Source organism: Gymnodraco acuticeps, unplaced genomic scaffold (genome assembly GCF_902827175.1).
Source record: "Gymnodraco acuticeps unplaced genomic scaffold, fGymAcu1.1, whole genome shotgun sequence".
Classification (NCBI taxonomy): Eukaryota; Metazoa; Chordata; class Actinopteri; order Perciformes; family Bathydraconidae; genus Gymnodraco; species Gymnodraco acuticeps.
Genome location: NW_022989755.1, coordinates 1,453,855 through 1,467,360, shown reverse-complemented (window position 1 = coordinate 1,467,360; position 13,506 = coordinate 1,453,855). Strand labels below are relative to the sequence as shown.

Sequence of the window (13,506 nt, the reverse complement as noted above, 5' to 3'; positions counted from 1 at the left end):
CATATGATTCGATTGGCTGACGCTTCCGTCGAAGCCTCAAAAGTAGAACATTACTCTACTTTTGAAGCAACGCTACGCTTTGCTCCCACAATGCAGTTCGGCGAAGCGTGACGTCACCCCATTCAAAGTGAATGGGCAGAAGCGTTGAAGCTTCAACGCACGGCGCCGTGTGTAGGGGCCGTATTGGACTTCACTCAGTAATGACAGTTACCTCGGGGTCACAGCGCATTATTTTTGACCCACAGTGGGAACTTCAGTCTCATGCTTTGACAGTTATGAGGAGAGGAGCGGCATTTCGCCGACAACTGCGCCGACACAAACAAACAGACACACACACACACACACACACACACACACACACACACACACACACACACACACACACACACACACACACACACACACATACCATGTATACATCACTTCAGGGGACATTACATTGACTTACATGCATTTCCTGGAGACTTATCCTAACCTTAACCATAACCAACACATGCCTAACTCTAACCCTTAACCTTAACCTTACCCTAACCCTAAACCTAACCAAGTCTTCACCCTAAAATTAATAATTCCCCTCATGGGGACCTCCATTTTGTCCCCATAAGGGAGGCGAGTCCCCACACATGACTGTAAACAGAATTAGGTCCCCACAAGTATAGTAATGCTAGGCCACACACACAAACACACTTTGTATTGTATTATTGTATTGTATGAGAGAGGTTCCAGGTTGAATTGAGGCGAATATTTGTAATGTTCAGAGGTTGTTGTGTTTAATATTCATGAGAATATTTGTCATTGTTCAAATGATAATAAACAAACATTTGCATAAAGCATATTTGTCCACTATGTTGATAAGAGTATTCAAAACTTGAAAAAATATCCCTCTAAGGTACATTTAGAACAGATTAATTTGCGATTAATCGCGATTAACTATGGACAATCATGCGATTAATCGCGATTTAAATATTTTAATCGACTGACAGCCCTAGAAAATATATATCTATCTTCCTTCTTGAGGTAAAAATAGATTTGTTATCTTTTCTGTGTTTTGTTACATTGTAACTTTTCCTTTTTTCCTGTCACATTCAGAGTCAAACAGTCGGGCCAGCAGGAGGCTTCTGAAAGCAGCTGCAAGTCTTGTCCTGTTACTGCCTCCTCACCTGTATGTGGCTCTGATGGACACAACTACGCCTCTGAGGTAATAGAAATGATTCTGCACTGGCATCTCTCTTTTACATTTTACTTCTGATTTATTACTGGATTCGGCCACCATTAAAACCCTGAAAATAAAGCGCCCGTGTCATCGTTTTAAATAATGAGGGGAGTCCAGTCAGGAGCTGTTTCCTGCTGCGCTGACATATACGTGGACGCAGCGGGGCGGCACACTTCATCACTATTCACAGGAGGACGCTCACCAGCTCAACATGGCTGCATGATTAATGACTAACGTTGTTTTGAGCTGCATCATCGTACGCTGTCCGCTGCCAGGACTCCTTATTGATTTGTGCATAGTTTTTAATTTTGACCTTGCATGAGAAAACGCTGAAGAAATGACAGCTCATTCTTGTAGCCTTTCCCTGAGTCTCATCTGAATGAGCAATCCCTCTTTTCCTGCGGTCACCTTCATAAATATTTGAACTGCATCTCTCTGATTCTCTTCACAGTGTAAGTTGGAGCAGCAGGCCTGCCTCGCCGGCAAAGAGCTGAGCATCATGTGCTCTGGGTTCTGCCCCTGTGCCACTGCCTCCGTCATCCTCACCAATATCGACGCAAAACGTGGCAAGTGACCTTTTCCTTACCTCTTATAAATATGCATCGTTATTTTAGGGCTTCACACCTCACTGCCTGTATCCCTGTCATCTCTTTTATCCAGAGTAAGAAAAAAGACACATCTTTTAAGGTTAAATTGTACACTTTTCAGATGATGCTATGCTACTCTTGCAATCAGAGGTGGATAAAGTACTCGGATCCTGTAGTATTTAAGTTGTTTACTTAAAGGTGGGGTATGTACATTACATTGCATTTAGCTGACGCTTTTATCCAAAGCGACTTACAATAAGTGTACGTTTGAGAAACCGGCTCGAGATACACTTTTTGTTATATTCCATGGAATGCTCTTAACATCCCGATAGCAATGAATATCTGAAGTGCTTTGACAAAAAATCCATACAAAAATGTCATCTGTGGAAGCCGTAGTACTGTAAAAAGCACGACCAATCATTTTAGCCGGCCCGGCTAAAATAACTGGATGGCCGACCTGCCTGTCAGCCTTCCATCTGTGCACAAACTTATCTCGTGCCCTCATTGGTCATGTAAATTACCTACCTACCCTAAGTAATAGTACAAAAGTTTTAGTATCAAAATGTAATTAAAATACAAAATGTTAAAATTCTCATTCTCACGATGACCCTTTTCAGTTAGAACCATAGACTGTATATATAAATGGACGTAGTGTCCGTGACGTCACCCATAGGATTCTGCAGAGTTGCCGTGAAGCCTTTAGTAGGCGGAGTCGGCCACTAACGGCTTGACAGCAACGTCAGAGTCTAATCCCGACTGCTCCAAATAAGGGCAAAGAGGCGGAGCCGAGGCGGGACCTGCTGCCTCCGAACTGGAAGTAAACAGAGCTAGCTCAGGCTAAGAAGCTAAGCTAACATGAAATACATGCATACCAAGTTACTGCTAACAGTGTAATTCCCCCATATAAACGTTACATTCATAATCAAATGAGACAATCTGCAAGAGAATTAGCTATATTTTATTATTCTTAATGCTTGTCATTCACACGTTGAGAAAAGACGGACTCCACCGCCCGGACCTAACGGAGCCGCAGTGGGCTAGCTCCGGGACGCCGACTGGAGCTAGCCCCCTGCGGCTCCGTTAGCTCCGGCGACCACCACTGGGATAATTGGGTCCCCTATTAACATTTGCTCCCGTTTAGCATTATGGGCGTCATAGCCATAGACTATAAAAGTCTTACCCAAGGCTGAATCATAAACTAAAATGTATATGTATGCATAAAGGGTTACGTCCTTAGCTGGCTAATAAGTAACAAGCTAAGCTACCAAGCACACTAACACCTGCGAACGGGGTTAACATGTATAATATTATCATTTTAGACTTCTTGGAAGTTCTGTTAGTACATTCAAGCGCACAGCACGACATTTTAATTGTCTGGTATTTGTAACAATATTCTCTAAAAGGCACAATCACCACGAACACGGCTAAAGCTAAAGGGTCAAGTACAGTGCTATGACTAACTAACGTTGTCGCCTCTATGGTTGTAGCCTAGCAGAGTGGACAACTTGCTGTTAGCTAATTTATGCAAAAACTTTAAGACCTAATATAAATAAAAGGGTCGTGTTAGAAAACAATTCACTCACAGATTCATAATCATGAAGGTGGAATCTAACTATATCGATAATAATATTTATTGCATCCATGGGTAGAAACATGTTTTTTTCTGCTGTAAAGTTGGGCATTTTAACATGGGGGTCTATGGAAATTGCTCCTTTCTGCAGCCAGTCCCTAGCGGCCCATGTATGAACTGCAGTGTGTGGCACTTCCGTATTGGCTTCCCGGCTGTTCCCCAGAGTTTGCCGCTTGGTTAGAACAGAAGTATTATTATGATCCAAATGTACTTAAAGTACCAAAAGTAAAAAGTATGCAGAATGGCTCTTACAGTGTTTATTAAAAAAAAATTGTATCCTGTTTTATCACTTGTACAAGCATTTCAATCTAGTCTGTCAATGTGGAGCCGTTAAAAATAACATGATCTGTGGTAAAGTACTACATTACAAATAAGCATATAGTGTTTTTTAATATGTAAAAAGTAAATAGTGGTAAATACATGTGGTATGTCTTATAACATTTAAATACTCAAGTAAAGTACAAGTATGTCCAAATCATTCTTAAGTATGATACTTAGTGACTTCCCACCACTGCCTACAATACACATTTTTTCCTGTATATTACATTTTAGTTTTGCAAAGATTTATTCACAGCCTCTTTGTGGCCTTTAAGTCAATCAATATACTTTTAATAAAGATGTTAAGGATCATTTAGAATTATTTTTGTTTTATTCTCCAATACTTCAATGCATTTTCTTGTTATTCCTTGTTGTTCCTATGGTATGTTAGGCCCCTTTTAAACACAAACTGGTTAATCTCCTTATGGATAAACTTTAACAAGCCAACCGTCAGTCGGATCAACCCAGTGCTGCGTGTTTGGATCAATACTCACCAATTTCAGAGATTACTGTTAGCCAAACATCTCATGTGGTTAAACTGCTCTTTCAATCATGTGGTGATTAATTATTTGGAGTGTACACTATCTATCATTGCAGTCAAACAGCATTGATTGTCCAAGCTCTCGGGCACATAAAAATGCCAATTGATCAAAGGATGAAATGTTACTCTTGTTTTTCATCTGTAGCCTGGAATACAGACTGCAAGTGGATTTCTATCGGGAAAACAGCATTTCCCGCTGATGAGTTAATTGCGAAATTATGTTTTCTTTGAGTGGCAGATCATACACTTAAAAATGACAGCAGGAACATTACACTTTGACAGCTTTACAGTGAGGGAGCGCTGTGCCTTTGATTCAGTAAGAGCAGTAGAAAGTCTCTCTGTAGGGAAGGTGAGTCAGATTGCTGTTAAATGTCTGGCAAAGTTTTGAATGCTGGGATTTCCTTTTTTATTTTGCTCCCTCAGCGAGCTGCACCGGCCAGGACCTGGCAGACCTGGGCGACCGCCTGAGAGACTGGTTCCAACTCCTGCATGGAAACGCAAAGCAGAATAACTCTGGCAAGCTCAGAGCTGGCACTGCTTCAGGTTAGAAACTCACAAAGCGGCTTTATACTCAGAATTACAACTCAATTGCCCATGCAAATAGATACAACTTAAAGGTCACCTATTATGCAAAATCCCCTTTTTCATGTCTTTTATACATAAACACGTGTCCCCTTTGTGTAAAGAGATTCTGAAAGTGTCAGGAAAAAAGATTAGCCCACTTTTTGTCCTGATCCATTTCTATAAAAACCTGTCTGACAATGAGCTGATCAGATTTTGGCCACTTTATGATGTCATAACGATTTTTGGCTTGTGTAGCCATTAGCCAATAACCAACCAAGGTAACCCCCCCCCCACCTTATCACCTGAATCTCCTCCTAGAGCACCATTGTGTTCTTTTTAACCAAATATCTCTCAGAGGGGCGTGGGGAGGGGCTCCTTATTTTCATCTAAAGTAACAGACAGAGAATCAGCACTTTTGAAACAGGGCTGAAACAGAGGGGATTATGGGATGCTACAATGATCTGTTTGGTATTTGGAGCCAAACACTTCAGAGACATGTTTTGTATATATCTGAGACCTATAATATATTGATGAAAAACTGTATAATAGGGGACCTTTAAAAAGCTTGGGAAATGATTTCTTACAGTGCTGGATAAGAGCCTTGTGGCCAGTTGCAAGGACTCCATTGGCTGGATGTTCTCCAGGCTGGACACCAACAGTGACTTGTATCTGGACCAGGCTGAGCTGGCCGCTATTAACCTGGACAAATACGAGGTCTGCATCCGACCCTTCTTCAACTCCTGCGACAGCTACAAGGATGGGAAGGTCTCTACGGCGGAGTGGTGCCTCTGCTTCTGGAGAGAAAGTAAGGGATCTCCCCACAGTCTTTTTGGGTTGGGTGAAAGAATAGCAAGGTTATATCACAGGGAAGTAGAGAGGATGCAATGATCACCTGCAATTGCTGCTGTGAAAGGGGATAAACAAACGAGTATATTCATCTTGAAGCTCGACACCAGAGAGAACTAAGTATAAGGCTAGAATCAGGATGCTGTTTGCTTAGCAGAAAGCCTGGAAGCAGTATTGAAGGAGCTATCTGAAATTCAAAAGTACAACTTCAAAATAGTTTCAGCACTTTACTTGTCCTTAACACACAAGCTGCCATTTTACATGTATTGTTGTAAGAGGCTTAAACAAGGGAGCTACATTTTTTTTTGGAGAGAGCAAGTGAGCTGTTTTCCCCCTATCTCTTATGCCTCCATATTTATCACTCAGATGTGAATGTGTGATCAATCTTTTATCAAATTCCTCTCTGCAAGAAATAAACTATTTACCAAAATGTTGAAGTATTTCTTTATTCTGCTACAGGCTATTAGAACAAAGCAGGATTATTTTTTCAGGCCTAAGCAACATCTTCAAAGGTTTTCTCTTCAACCTTCGGCAGTGTCTACAAACGTTCCATTCTGTCTATTTTCCACCTGCGGATATCAAGGTCTGACATTATTCCCAGACACGATCAGCAGCTCTCCCCTCCTGCTGGGCAAGCCCTCCTTTATCTGAGTCATCTGAAAGTCTGCGAGAATCCTTCTCAAAACGTAAAGTCCTTCTTTGCAGCCTCACTGAACGCACATAGTCCCATCGTATTGTCTCTCCCCTGGGCCAGAAAGTCTCACAGCTCTTGTTCCGTCCGTCATTGATCTTTGGCCTCAGCCGTTCTGGTACCAGGTTTTGTAACTGTGCCTGAACACGGTGTTCCCTGTGGACAGTCAGTCCCTGATCGGCACAGAAGTCCAATAACAAAGCATCATTTAGTTAACATCAGTCACGCTGTTCCTTTCAATCAACCCCCTTCTGGTTTCCCTAGTAGCAATTGATTTTTTGGTTCAACAGAAAGTATTGTTTTTCCTCTGTGCAAGATGCGGCACACAGAAGCAACTGCAGTGCACTCAGAAAGTATTTTATGAATTTTAGTTTGAACACAAACTCCCCAAGGCCATTACTGAATCATAACCCTTTTCTTTCCATGTCATCTTATTTTTTTTACCTATTTAATTTAGATAACTATTATTTATTTATCCCCCAACCGCCTAGTCTGTGTATATATTTGAAAGAGTGTGAAGTAGGCCTATGTATTATTGCTAGATAGTGTTGTTGTTTGTTTATTATTTTATTAAAGATTGGAAACAAAAAGTCCATAAAAATCTAGGTTAATCGAGGTTTACATCTTTCGCCTTTTGTCATGTTGCAGTCTTTAATTCAATTTGATCCTTCATCCACCTGCTCTCAAATCCCCATAACGACAGTGTCGAAGCAGAAAGAGAAATATCACATTGATATGAGTATTCAGACCCTTTGGAAATCTAGCTCAGGTGCCTCTAATTTCCCCTGATTGCCTTCAAAATGTTATTACACCTTGATTTGATCCCACCTGTGGCAAATTCAGCTGATTGGATGTGATTTGAAGAGACACACACACGCGCATGCACACACACACACACACACACACACACACACACACACACACACACACACACACACACACACACACACACGGACACACCTGTCTATAAAGAGTCTCAAACAAAACCAGTCTGAAAATGCTTTCCTAATGCACCGTATCACATGGAAAATACGTTTTTTATAAATACGTGTTCAGCATCAGGTTTGACCAATCATCTGACTGGGTTTTGGAGATGTTATGTTCAACCTCTGTACTAGTACTTTGTGACCTTTCATGAAATAATATGCCCAGATCTAAACTTATTCTACATGGTTGTAAAGATTCTGGTTTGATTCAATGATAATCTTCACAAATAAGATATTTCTCTCTTTAGAAGTATTAAATGAAAAGCGTGTTACATTTGTTAGCTGTATAGAAGCTGAAAGCATGGGTTACATGGTGAGCTGGGTTAAAAGAAATGTCAGGCAAAATTATCATAGAATTAAACTAAAAAAACATGGTGTTCTTTTGAATCCTCTCTTAGAAATGAAAGCTTACTTTTGAAGCCCTGTCCCTGACATTTCATGCGCAGTTCATGCTGTAAAAATGTGGAATTGTGAGGCGTCTCTGGATAATACCTGCACTCACTGGGATTTTTCAGCTGGCGAATGTGCAGCATCTGCACCGCTTGACCTTTACTGAACAAATGCAGGATATCTCCGGCAGTAACCTCATTTGCACACGGATCTCTCCATTGATCAGGCATTTAACCTGCATGCGATAGATTACACTGACTGCCTAATCCATTTTTCCTTACTTGCTGGTGGTATTTATAAACCATTAAGTGATAATGGCTTTATGATAATGATTTGGAACAGTACGTCGCGCTACATGTATAGAAATGATTACACTTTAACAAGCCTTCCCCTCAGGCCCGGTTCTACGGGGGTGCATAAGGGTGCATTGCACCCTCTGTTGAGTCGTTATGCACCCTCATTTGAAAAATGTTAAGTGAAAAATATTACATATATTATAATAATAATAGTAGTAGTAATAATAAGAAGAAGAGTGACCTGTGCCGCTGCACGTTCGTCATCTGCAAGGTGCTTACACAGCAGTCAATGATGGACATCAGAAAATTGTTAAAACAACCAGCCCTTATTGCCAGCAGTAACACTGCATCTACTGCAGGTAATAACAGTTCAGATCATGGGGACATTACGTTACCCGCGGCCACTGTCGTGGACACTAACGTTAACCCTAGAGTGTGTTAGGTCCACTCCCCACTTATAAAAATAGCACTTTACCACTGCACCCTCTCTAATCTCAGATGCACCCTGAGTCATTTCGTTCTGGAACTGGGCCTGCTTCCCCTCGACGTATCGAAGATATGAGTGTGAGTTTTCTGAAAACACAATAAAAATGCTGTGAAAATGTACAAATACTGGGCAAGATGTATCGCCTTGTGGGTCAATATAAAGTGTCTCTCAGTTTCTATTTGTATCTCTTCTTGAGGTTCAGCTAATTTCTCTGTCATTCTCTGGCTACATCATATGTTCTTTCACCAAAGCTCCCCGCGATCGATCAGGCTCAGAGGGAATGAAATATAAGACTTCTTAAACAAATCAATACAGGCAACAAAAAAAACTGCAATTTTAAAGAGCATTGACTGAGATAAAGTTTGGAGATAGCAGTTTATGTGATTGCCTGTCATCACTTTCTTGTGTTCAATTCTCACAGAGCCGCCGTGCCTCGCAGAGCTGGAGAGGATCCAAGTGCAGGAGGCGGCGAAGAAGAAGCCTGGTACGTTTTTCATCTATCAATTTAACACTGCAAGATCAAGATGTATTTCATTGTTACACAGCGCATTTGCGTATAGGAACACCTTTTGGACTCGCTTCAGATCCCTTCAAAGCCACACAATGCCATAGTGTTAGCCTTAAAGTGCAACATCAAGCCGGCGTGTGCCCCCGCACTCGCTCTGCGTCTTTGGGTTTACATAACATGGCCTGGAGCAGCAAGCGAGAAGCTGGAGGAGGCTCATTTAATAGATCACAAACGCACGTCCCGGATTAGGTCCTAATCAGGCCGGGGGCGGGGGGGGGGATTAGAGGGCAGCGCCGGCTTTAGGAAAGAGCGAGGCTAACTCCCGTTTGGCTCTCTGAGAAACCTGTATCTACCCAGCATGCCACACATCTGTGTTCACTCTTCAGCTTGAAACCCAGAGATATATTCCTCCATCCCCAAGGCCCACTCGTCTCAGTGCTGGTGTTTCTTCCAGTTTTCACGGTAGTGGAAGGAGCTTGTTAGAGAACTTCTCTTTGGGTTTGACAAGAGTCTCCTGAGAGAGGCTGGAACAGTGCTCTGTCAGCGAGGCTGTCACGACATTTTCACACACCACTCTTGCAACATAAGGAAACACCAACACGCTGAATGAAATCACATCCAGCAGCATATGCATGCCTGTGTAAAACAAACAGGGACGCTTCCTCTGTCTCCCTGGTATTCTCTGCCAAATATCTATCCTGACTGATGGTTTTATCACAGGTTCACTAAGGCGTGCTGGCATTCTAGTTTATGCTGGCTCATCTCAGGCACCAGCATGAGGCAGCTTTGAGCTGAGAGTATAAATATTTAACAACAAGGTGTGTGTGTGTGTGTGTGTGTGTGTGTGTGTGTGTGTGTGTGTGTGTGTGTGTGTGTGTGTGTGTGTGTGTGTGTGTGTGTGTGTGTGTGTGTGTGTAGTGTGTGTGTGTGTGTGTGTGTGTGTGTGTGTGTGTGTGTGTGTGTGTGGTGTGTGTGTGTGTGTGTGTGTGTGTGTGTGTGTGTGTGTGTGTGTGTGTGTGTGTGTGTGTGTGTGTGTGTGTGTGTGTGTGTGTGTGTGTGTGTGTGTGTGTGTGTGTGTGTGTGTGTGTGTGTGTGTGTGTGTGTGTGTGTGTGTGTGTGTGTGTGTAGGGATGTACATTCCCAGCTGCGACGAGGACGGCTACTACAGGAAAGTGCAGTGTGACCAGAGCCGAGGGGAGTGCTGGTGTGTGGACCAGCATGGTGGAGAGATGATGGGCACCAGAATCCATGGCAACCCAGACTGTGGTAAGAGAGACGGGGGATTAGGCAAACAGATATTTTCACAGTGTAACCAGCATGACGTCTCCTATTCTCAAAGTTATGTTCTGTCTGTAATTGAGACCCTGCAGTTGTATTTTCTTAAAAACATGAATATTTAGTTAGAAGTGCTGTGAGATTTAATCTTGTTTCCAATGCAATGTATTGTGTTTTAGGTATTCCTTTTTTAAAGGGTACATATAAGGCACATTTTAAGGTCCATACTTGCATATTTCTTTTTTTTTACTAGAACATGTTCCCCTGCTTTATTGTTGGAAAAGCAAAACATTTTCTATCATACTACCTGTATTCATCCTTTGTATGAAACGCTCTGTTTTAGCACCTGTCACTCACAAAAAAGTCCCTTTTTTACAACAGGGACCTTTAAATCAAGGTTCATTGTTCTTTATGATAGCACTCACATGCCTTACGCTTCCTGATCTAAATAATAAATATATGCCTATCTCCCAGCTAATCCAAAAATGTGCAAAGAGGTGGAGTGTGGGAGAAGCTAAGACAGGCCTGGGTGAGAATGGGTTAGTTGTATAAAAATGTACCTCATGTGCAATTGTCGTAAACAGAGAAGATAGCTAAAGGCTAAAAAATCAAAACTGTCTTTTTTTTATTCTGCTGTAAAGTTGCGTTTTTAACATGGGGGTAGGATTGACTCACTTTTGAGCCAGCTTCCAGTGGCCATTAAGTGAACTGCAGATTTTGTCTTCATTTTTCAGCTCCAGAAGAAATGTTGTTAGCAGAAAATACAAAGTGATTCCTCATGTATTAATCATTTTCCAGATGAAGTGGCAGGATATTCCGGAGATTTTGGAAGTGGAGTGGGATGGGAGGATGAAGAGGAGAAGGAGGCAGACGACGCCGGAGAGGAGGCGGAAGAGGAGGAAGAGGAAGAGGGCGAGGCTGACGACGGAGGATACATCTGGTAGAACTGTGTGACCCCACGCAGAGAGCCGAGTCACCGCCGCTGGCCTGAAACTCTGCAGGGACGGCTCTCTCCTCACAGATAAAGATTTTGGGATTGGACGAGGGGAGGCATGGAGTTGTGTTTCATCCCGGTGGGATATGTGGTGCTCGGCAGGTCCAGGGATGAGACGATGACCAGTTTTTGTCTTAGATATGTGTAATTGCTTCATTCTCTTGTCTCTGTTTTTTTGAGCAACAGAGCATTTGTGTTGCCGTCCTTCAAAGCAGGACCCACTGACTCCTGCACCATAGGTAGCTAAAGCCCATCAGAAACCCTCTCTGTCCGACCGCCATCTATGCATAGAGATTACCAGTCATTTTGTAATGTGTGAACAATTGCTTGATTATTAGAGCTGCCGTCCCACTAGAACAACTAGAGATCAGACTTGAAAGGATAAGACTGACATTTTGGGGGAATGCTTGTTTGCTTTCTTGTCGAGAGTTTTAGGAAAAGCTTCTTGCCTCGCCAGCATTCTGTATTTGAAGTTAAAGCAATCAGATGCTAAGATTAGCTTAGCATAAAGACTGGAAATAGAGGGAAACGCTTGCCTAATTTTAAAGCTAACAAAACAGACCAGCCAAAACTTCTAAAGCCCACTAATCTTTTATCTCAGTGGTTTATTTCATACAATAACTACATTGTGAATATACAAATGTATATTGTTTTTACAGTTTATGTACAGATTAAACAAACAAGATAAATCAAAGTTAATAATGGAGATTAAGAGTTGCTGGCAAGCACATTTGATTAAGACAGAGCCAGGGTATCGCTTCTCCTCGGTTCAGTCTTTTGTGAATCAAACGTCACTGTTGTGTTCATTTGTTTCGGCTGCCCTTAAGAGGCCAATCATTATTGCAGTGTTTCCTGGTTGTGGATGAGTGTCCAGACAGAGTTGTATTGATCTTTTCATCTCTCTCTAAATAGATCGTATAAAAGCGTATTTCCCAAAATGTCAAACTATTCCGTTAAAGCCGTTTAATGCAATGTGATGATGTATGTCCAGACTGATTCTGTATATTAGTCCATTGGAGATGATCTGTGAAGCGAGCTTAGAGGGTTTACGGTTACTATGGTTTCCATTTATGATAAAGATGCTCCATAGCTCATAGTAGTTTTTAAAACGTACGTGCTTTAGGAAGTAAGTGGATGCGCTCACCTACACAGGACCTACATTTCAAGTTGGTTTACTTTTATTGAGAACCTGTAGAATGTACTTAAATGGCCCAAACTGCACCTACAGTTGAAACCACTAGTCGCTGAAGTCATGTCAAAGAATGTGCCACAACTATGTTTATTATGAGTTTGCAACTTGACAAAACTGTATTTTGTGTTTATATATATATATAATTATATAAAAAAAATTGTGCATTACTTGAAGTTATGTGTGTATACTTGAATTCACATTGTACTTTTTTTTCTATGAGAATATTGTTGCCATGTCTTCATTCATGCTATTGATAGACCAGACATTTGGTTGTTTTTAGTATTGCATGTTAGTAAATAAGAATGTACTTCTAGGCTGAGCACTTTACTAATAAAGGCACTGGAGCCAAAATGTATGTTGACCTCGATCTGTTCCTACTATTATCACTCGGAGAGAAATTACGTTGACTTTGTGGCTCCTGTCCCTCCCTCTTTATTTAAAGACAAATATCTTTGCAATGATCCTATCAAAAAGAAACACTGGAAATGTAATCGATATGTTTTTGGGTCAGGAGGGGATATATATCACCTCAGCAGATCCACTCAAATTCAGCTAGGGTGCTAAAACTGATTCCATTTTCAGTAACGCTCCCCCAGCCATGCCTATAAATCCCAAGCTAGTTGTGTAATTCTGATTATTTTGGAGAACAAAACTACTTCCTCGTGACCTTTGGGTCTCCAACCTGGTGTGTGAAGCAATACATACTGAAGCTTATCACAGCTAAGTCCAATTACAGCCTGCTATTAAATATGATTACCCAAGTATTCAATAAGGATCATTACATCATGTACAATCATGAAGCCTGCAGTGGAATAAAAACAAGAAGTTGCAGCTTCCTCTCAGTCGACTCTTTAACAAGCAGATGGAGGTATTTGCTGGAGATACTCTGGAGCTCAGCTGCCACCTTACAGCAGAGTGGCTTCCAGACAGCATCCCACGTAATGACCACGATGTGAAAGTCAACACTGTCAGAGGGCATGATCAAATC

General features: G+C 41.7%; 1 protein-coding gene across 1 annotated transcript in view; it reads left to right on the top strand.

Annotated features, from left to right (window-relative positions):
- Positions 1-12,879, top strand: part of LOC117543701 (testican-2-like) — a 45,738-nt gene extending 32,859 nt beyond the window's left edge. Inside the window, exons 5-11 of the mRNA XM_034212172.1 lie at positions 1,090-1,198; positions 1,665-1,779; positions 4,713-4,832; positions 5,440-5,658; positions 8,971-9,033; positions 10,186-10,323; positions 11,131-12,879. Of these exons, the coding sequence (XP_034068063.1) occupies positions 1,090-1,198; positions 1,665-1,779; positions 4,713-4,832; positions 5,440-5,658; positions 8,971-9,033; positions 10,186-10,323; positions 11,131-11,276 (910 nt within the window). The 3' untranslated portion in view covers positions 11,277-12,879. The remainder of the gene's footprint in view (positions 1-1,089; positions 1,199-1,664; positions 1,780-4,712; positions 4,833-5,439; positions 5,659-8,970; positions 9,034-10,185; positions 10,324-11,130) is intronic.
- The last annotated feature ends 627 nt before the right edge of the window (positions 12,880-13,506 follow it).